This window comes from Megalops cyprinoides, chromosome 12 (genome assembly GCF_013368585.1).
Source record: "Megalops cyprinoides isolate fMegCyp1 chromosome 12, fMegCyp1.pri, whole genome shotgun sequence".
NCBI classification, from domain to species: Eukaryota; Metazoa; Chordata; class Actinopteri; order Elopiformes; family Megalopidae; genus Megalops; species Megalops cyprinoides.
Window position 1 is genome coordinate 3,329,414 of NC_050594.1, and position 6,705 is coordinate 3,336,118.

General features: G+C 46.5%; 1 protein-coding gene across 4 annotated transcripts in view; it reads left to right on the plus strand.

The window, feature by feature from the left end:
- The window catches only part of stxbp5b (syntaxin binding protein 5b (tomosyn)), a 31,391-nt gene that overhangs the window by 12,149 nt on the left and 12,537 nt on the right, over window positions 1-6,705 (plus strand). For all 4 annotated transcript variants that reach the window (XM_036541944.1, XM_036541943.1, XM_036541945.1 and 1 more), the window contains exons 6-13: window positions 1,942-2,005; window positions 2,605-2,688; window positions 3,700-3,823; window positions 4,374-4,452; window positions 4,714-4,868; window positions 5,419-5,491; window positions 5,943-6,090; window positions 6,316-6,383. In XM_036541944.1, the coding sequence (XP_036397837.1) occupies window positions 1,942-2,005; window positions 2,605-2,688; window positions 3,700-3,823; window positions 4,374-4,452; window positions 4,714-4,868; window positions 5,419-5,491; window positions 5,943-6,090; window positions 6,316-6,383 (795 nt within the window). The remainder of the gene's footprint in view (window positions 1-1,941; window positions 2,006-2,604; window positions 2,689-3,699; window positions 3,824-4,373; window positions 4,453-4,713; window positions 4,869-5,418; window positions 5,492-5,942; window positions 6,091-6,315; window positions 6,384-6,705) is intronic.

Consider the following 6,705-nt stretch of genomic DNA (forward strand, 5'->3'; position numbering starts at 1 on the left):
CACACACACACACACACACACACACACACACACAGAAACGCATGCACACACGCACACACACACACACCCCCCCCATCTTCCGCCTTCACTAAAACACAACCAGACAGCAACAGATAACTGACAACAGACCGCTACACACTTGAGTGACTTGCAGAAGCACAACAGCACGGCGTTAGCGAAATGGGTGATTGTGCACGGGTGATTTCACCTGTTGAATGTCCAGCCAGGAAGCCGAGGGAGGAAAACAGGAACCAGCCTTAGCAAGCCAACAGTCCCTCCCTTTCATCATTCATTGTGCTGGAGGCTGGAGAAGGACACTTTCACTCAAATATCACATAATATGATTTGACCTGTGGCTCATCAGGTTCTGATGAAACCAGACTGTCAGAACACTCTTTGTGCTTTCTGGCATTGGGTTGTGGGGGGTGGGGGGTGGTGATGGGGGCCTGTTGCTCAGGTGTTTGCACTGAAGTGGAGTGGTTTGCAGATGTGACTGCAGGTGGGCAAAAATGTTCAAAAAGAAGGCCTGTTCCAAGCTTTCTTGTCTTTGGATGTGCCTCCCCTAAACTTCAAGTGTAACCATGAGCACAACCCAACATAACCTTGAATCCGGCCACAAACCTGAGGTTGCAGTTCAGGCAGGTCAGGGTGTAGTGTGTCTGTAGCCTGTACTGCGTCCAGCAGCTCTGCCCTGCAGGGAGGCGAACTCTCCACAGTGCTGAAACCAGCAGGCCGAGCACAGATCGCACCGGCCTGGGATATCGCGCCCTACATAGTCAGAGCAATGCTGCCCACGCCTCCTGCCACACACACACACACACACACACACACACACACACACACACACATATACACACACACACACAAGCACGCACACGCACACGCACACGCACACACACACACACACGCACACGCACACAAACACACGCACACACACACGCACACAAACACACCCACACGCACACGCACACACACACGCACACGTGTGCTCACACAGACACACGCACACACCTGTTCAGCTCTGTGCGTCAGCAGCAGGGAACAGCCGGCCTGGCTGCTGGGACATGAGAGCGGGGCCGAACCCAAGCCCGCTTCCTGTCGCATCCAAAACGATGACCCCACCCTGCATCCTGCTCCTCCCGAGGTTCCCCCTCTTATTGCTACCTCTCCGGTTGCTATGGCGATCCCCTCTCCAACCAGGTCCTCCTCACGCACGGAGTTCCTGAAACTGCTGTGGTGCCGGTCGAGACCGAGGCTGTTAAAAACCGAGTTTCAACACCTACAAAATGAGCGAGCGCCCCTTCTGTGCTGGCTGCTAAGAATGTCGGGGGGTGCAGGGGTGAACTGCAGTCTCGTCCAGGGGTTCTGCTCGGAGGTCAGAGTGCTTCAGCACACAGATCACATCACACAGGTTTAAGCTCAGTGCCTCTTTGAGCAGTAGCCTGTGATGAGCAGGTGCCCTGGCACATGCATGTTGCTTCTGCTCACCATCAGATGGCATGTGAGAGGAAGCCGGGGGAAGGGAGCTTTGCTGAGGGAGAGTCTGACAGGCAGAGGGTGGTGCTTCTGCGGTCTGACCGCAGCAGGGACCTGTGATGACCTCTGTGATGAGGCCCAGTCAAAATCTAACAAGACACGACCAAAACTCGAACGTACCAGAGAGCATCACCAGTCCCAGGGAGATGATTCCCATGAATGGGAAATTCTGTGAATTTTGTGCTTCTCAGTAAAAGGCTTTTGTACAATAGCGGATGTTTTTTTTTCCCTGAGACAAAACAATGACATTTTGAGTGTAAAAGACCGTACATAAGATAGATTCTTGCCAATTGCAGATTAGCTCTCTCTCATCTGCAAGTTCTTACAGAAAACACAGCTCTTTGGAGTAGCGTCAGCATGTTCTCTCAGCTCTGTAAGCAACTGTAACCCCTTCTCTTCCCACAGATCCTCCAAGGCGCACCCAGGACCCATCGTCCACATCAGCGATAACCCAATGGACGAAGGAAAGGTAGGAGGTCCTCAGTCACCCTCAGAGAATGTTCATCTTGGTTTAACATATATATATATATATATATATATATGTGTGTGTGTGTGTGTTTTGTTCCTTTTTGAAGTCTTACTCTTCCCCTGAGTCTTGTTGGAGGAGAGCCAAAAACCCTGCATAACAGAATATGATAATTTGTCTTGCCTGGTCATGTTCGTGATGTGGATCTCTTTGCGTTGAGTACACAGAAAGGGCTAATGTTCATATGTTGTTTGGGCAAGAAAGGCTGTTTGAATATCTGACATTGGGAGCCACTGCATATTTGAACCTTCTGTCACTTGCACTTCATCTACGCACACATCCAGAGCAGAAGATATCCTTGTGTGAACCGTTCAAAAAACAGGCACAAAACTGACTTCTTATATTCTGTTTTTTTTCCTCTTTAGTAAGTGGCAGTCGCATTTAATTACGTCACCGTGTCATTATGGTCCTTTAAGTCACATGAAGAAATTATTATAAATAAAAATATTATTATTATTATTTTTTAGTGTATGCATGTTCAGGGTATTAGCTGCATTGTTTACGCATGGAGTAAGTCTGTGGGCTTTTGGGTACTATTCCAGCTCTTGATTGGATTCGAGTCGGGGACAGTGGTGCTGTGGGACTTGAAGTCAAAGAAGGCAGACTACCGTTACAGCTACGATGAGGTGAGAACAAGAGCCGTCTCCTTTCCGGCTTCAGGAAGCCCATCCTGAACTGAACACACAAAATAAAAAAAGGGTCCTTTGTTATTTATTTAGTAAATGCTTGTAATTGAAGCTCGAGGAAAATTTGATGTTGTCAAGGAATAGCCAGTGAGTACTTAAAGGTAAACTTCGGGGAAAGTGATTAGTTTGACGAGCCAAGCTTATATCAAATGAATATCTCTTACAGCGATGATTGGTGAATGCTTGACATGTCCAACCAAACACTTTCCCAGGGTTTTGTTTTCTCATATAACCACTGTAGAAGCCTTTTCAAGGGGCTTCCTTTCATGTACCAGGTTCAAAGAGGGAAGTCATTTATGCAGAATAAACATCACGACTGTGTGCTCTTCATGACCTGGTTTGATATAAATAGACACGTGCTCTTTCGTGTGGCTTTGTGGGTCACGATTTTTTTTCTCATTGGAATTGTTTGCTTGTGTGGGGGCCACATCAAAGGAGTGACATTCAGCCATCGATACGTGTGGCCTGTCAAATTGGATGCATCACACCCATGTGACCTCAGGGCAGCTATGGGGTCTGTAGAAGGCCATGTGGCGCTGCCGTCCAATCAATGACCAATCCAATCACACACATCTTTGGAGTACAGCTGACATTTCCTGCATACTGTCAGGCCATTTTCACTGGGTCCAAAAGTCAGAGCTGAATGGCGCTGTAGTCAGAGGCATCCTATGCACCGCTCCTGATGTTGCCACATGACTTTTTCCTGTTTGTACCATTGCCAAATTTGGTGCAGTTTCTGCCATGTTGGCAAACCAGCAAGCCTAACCGGGGTCAGAACCCACCAGCAGCCTGGCAGACCAGCCCAGGAACAGGCCACAATGACGCTCTCGCAGTGGGGTTTTGGTGGGAAAACACAGCTATCTTGACTGAATCGATGCAGAGGGATTTTGGGCAGAAGGGCAGTGTCCCTGGCGAATGGGGCCTGACTGCCTCTCCTCCCCCCTCCTTCAGGCGATCCACTCGATGGCCTGGCACCACGAGGGGAAGCAGTTTATCTGCAGCCATTCAGACGGAACCCTCACCCTGTGGAATGTCAGGTCCCCCACCAGGCCAGCGCAGATAATCACGCCGCACGGTGAGTTCCCCTCTGCGCCAGCAGGGGGCGCCATTAGTCATTTACATTTACCATCATGAAATCTATTTGTAGTTAGGTTTCATGTCTTTTTGCACTGGAATGAAAACACGTACAAGTGATGGAATCACACTTCATATGGCTGAATTTTGAGTTTCCTGTTGGCAAATTTTTTTTTTTGATTGAAAAATCAAAATGGCTGTATTTTGACGGGGTTTTTATGTTGTAGCCAGCACTATAAAACACCCATTTCCTGTCAAGTTGGTGGTAAAGGAACAATTTACAATTTACAATTTGGCATTTCGCAGACACTTTTAAAGCAAAGCGACTAACACCAGGTAAACCTGTGCAAACATCAACCAACGAAACCCAGTTTGATCCAGTTCATTGAAGTCAAATAATCTGGTTTTTCATGATTTTTATGTGGTCTGTGCAGTGAAATTTCCCTGGACGATCATTCTTGTAATTAATATATTCAAATAATGATTAATAAAATAATACCACTAATACTATTATTGTTGTTGTTAATAGCTTTTGTTATTTTCTGTTTCAGGAAAACAACCCAAGGATGGGAAGAAACCAGAACCCTGCAAACCCATCCTGAAAGCTGAATACAAAACCACCAGATCCGGGTGAGGGCCTGACAGTTATACAGCTGGTATATCCTTATTAACCTACCCCCGGTGGTTGTTTTGGGTCTCAAGCAGAGATTTGAGTTTATCTCACTGCTGGATGTTTTCTCACAGAAGGGTCAGGCTTTCTTAAGCTCTTGTGTGTGGATGTTTCCCGTTTTATGCAGGTTTCCTTGAGTGTTTTGTATTTGGATGTTTTGTGTCTCGCGCAGAGGTGGTTTTTTTAACGTTCCGCGTGTGGCCGTTTTGCGTCCCGCACAGGGATCCCTTCATGATCCTGTCGGGGGGGCTGTCGTATGACACGGTGGGGAGAAGGGCGTGTCTGACGGTGATGCACGGGAAAAGCACGGCGGTGCTGGAGATGGACTACCCCATCGTGGACTTCCTCACGCTGTGCGAAACGCCGTACCCGAGCGGTGAGCGTGCTTCGCCTCTGCTACCTGTGCGATTACGGGTGGAGAACTGCAGGTTTGAGTCCTGGCTGAGGCACTGCACCTGTCAGCAGGGCAGTTAACCTGGGCTGCTTCCATCTATATTCAGCTGCAGAATTTGACCAGTTGGACACCACTGATTCAGCACCAAACTGTCCCTTTTTTTTGACACATTAAGCACGAAAAGACATGGGTATCCCAGTGTTAAGTGTGGCGAGTCCATTTGGGGTCAATTTGTGAAGTGTCTTAACTGTTAGGGTTGTTACGCTGAATGTTTTGGTCTGTTATGTTGAATGTTTCTCATGTTGAATGTTTCTCGTTGTGGTACAGACTGTGAAAATTTCCCCACGGGACAATAAAGAATGAATCTTGAAATCTTAAAGTTAAACATCCCTGATACTGTACGCACTGTGGTAAAATCCATAAAAATCTATGAAGATAAATCACTGTTTGGCAGATTACTCTTCTGATTTGTAGTGGCTGAAATGCAGCCCCAGGTGAAGTTACGTGACTGTATTGTTCTCCGCCCTTTCAGATTATCAGGAACCTTACGGAGTAGTGGTCCTGCTGGAAAAGGATTTAGTGGTTATCGACCTTGGACAAATTGGGTAAGTGCGAATATTAGGAAGATCTAAGGCAAATGTCAGGGATGTGTCAGTTCAGGGGCATCCCTGACCCCCTTAATGAACACTTTAATCATTTTGCTGAGAACATTGTAATCAGTTAAGAGAAAATGTCATTTAAAACATAAACATCAATTTCACCCCCTCAGTTCAGACCCTATGGACTAGCCAGCTACAGCTTATGTACTTAGTTAATGAAAATAAAACTGCAAAGGTAGTGGATATGACTGGAATCCATAAAGCATGTTGGCATGTTTCTAAATCAAAAGGGGGGCGACAATTAACAGAATGGGAAAAGTTTGATTGTGAAATATTCTATATTAAAATTCAATATATTTTATTAAAAGTTAGGGAAAATGAGAGCGTGTAGAGGTGTGGCTGATGTCCCCAGCGTGACACAGCTCCATCTTTTGTTTTTAACCCTTCGTGTTCACAGATACCCGCTGTTTGAGAGCCCGTATCCCTTGACAATACACGAGTCCCCGGTGACGTGCTGTGAGTACCTGGCTGACTGTCCCGTGGATCTCATACCTGCACTTTACTCTGTGGGCTCCAAGCAGAAGCGCCAGGCCTACAGCAAGAAGGTGATCGAGTCGTGCACACACGCAGATACACGCACATGAACACGCAGATACACACACACACACACACACACACACACACACACAGCTTTTTTTGTTCTTTATTCCAGTAACTCAGAATATGAACAACAAACGTCTACATCTTGACCAGACATTACGCCTTAACCTAAACTGTTAACATGAGAGATTAAAAGTGATAAAAATTGACTGCTTGATATTATCTTTCAGGAATGGCCTATAAGTGGAGGCAACTGCGGCCAGGGTGCACAGAGCTATCAGGAGATAATCATTACTGGGTAAGAGCGTCCAGAGATAATCATTACTGGTGAGAGTGTACAGAGATAATCATTACTGGGTAAGAGCATCCAGAGATAATCATTACTGGTGAGAGTGTACAGAGATAATCATTACTGAGTAAAAGTTTACAGAGATGATAATTACTAAGTATGAGTGTACAGAGACAGTTGCCCCCGGCCTTTCACAAACAGGTTGCTTTTACATACAGAATTGAAGTGCAGGGTGTGAGTCACCAATGGATCTGTATGTTCCCTGACAGAAGCTTGGGAACAAACCTTTGCAGATCAGTATGCTTCGTAATGGAAAGTGTTTGCCTGGGCG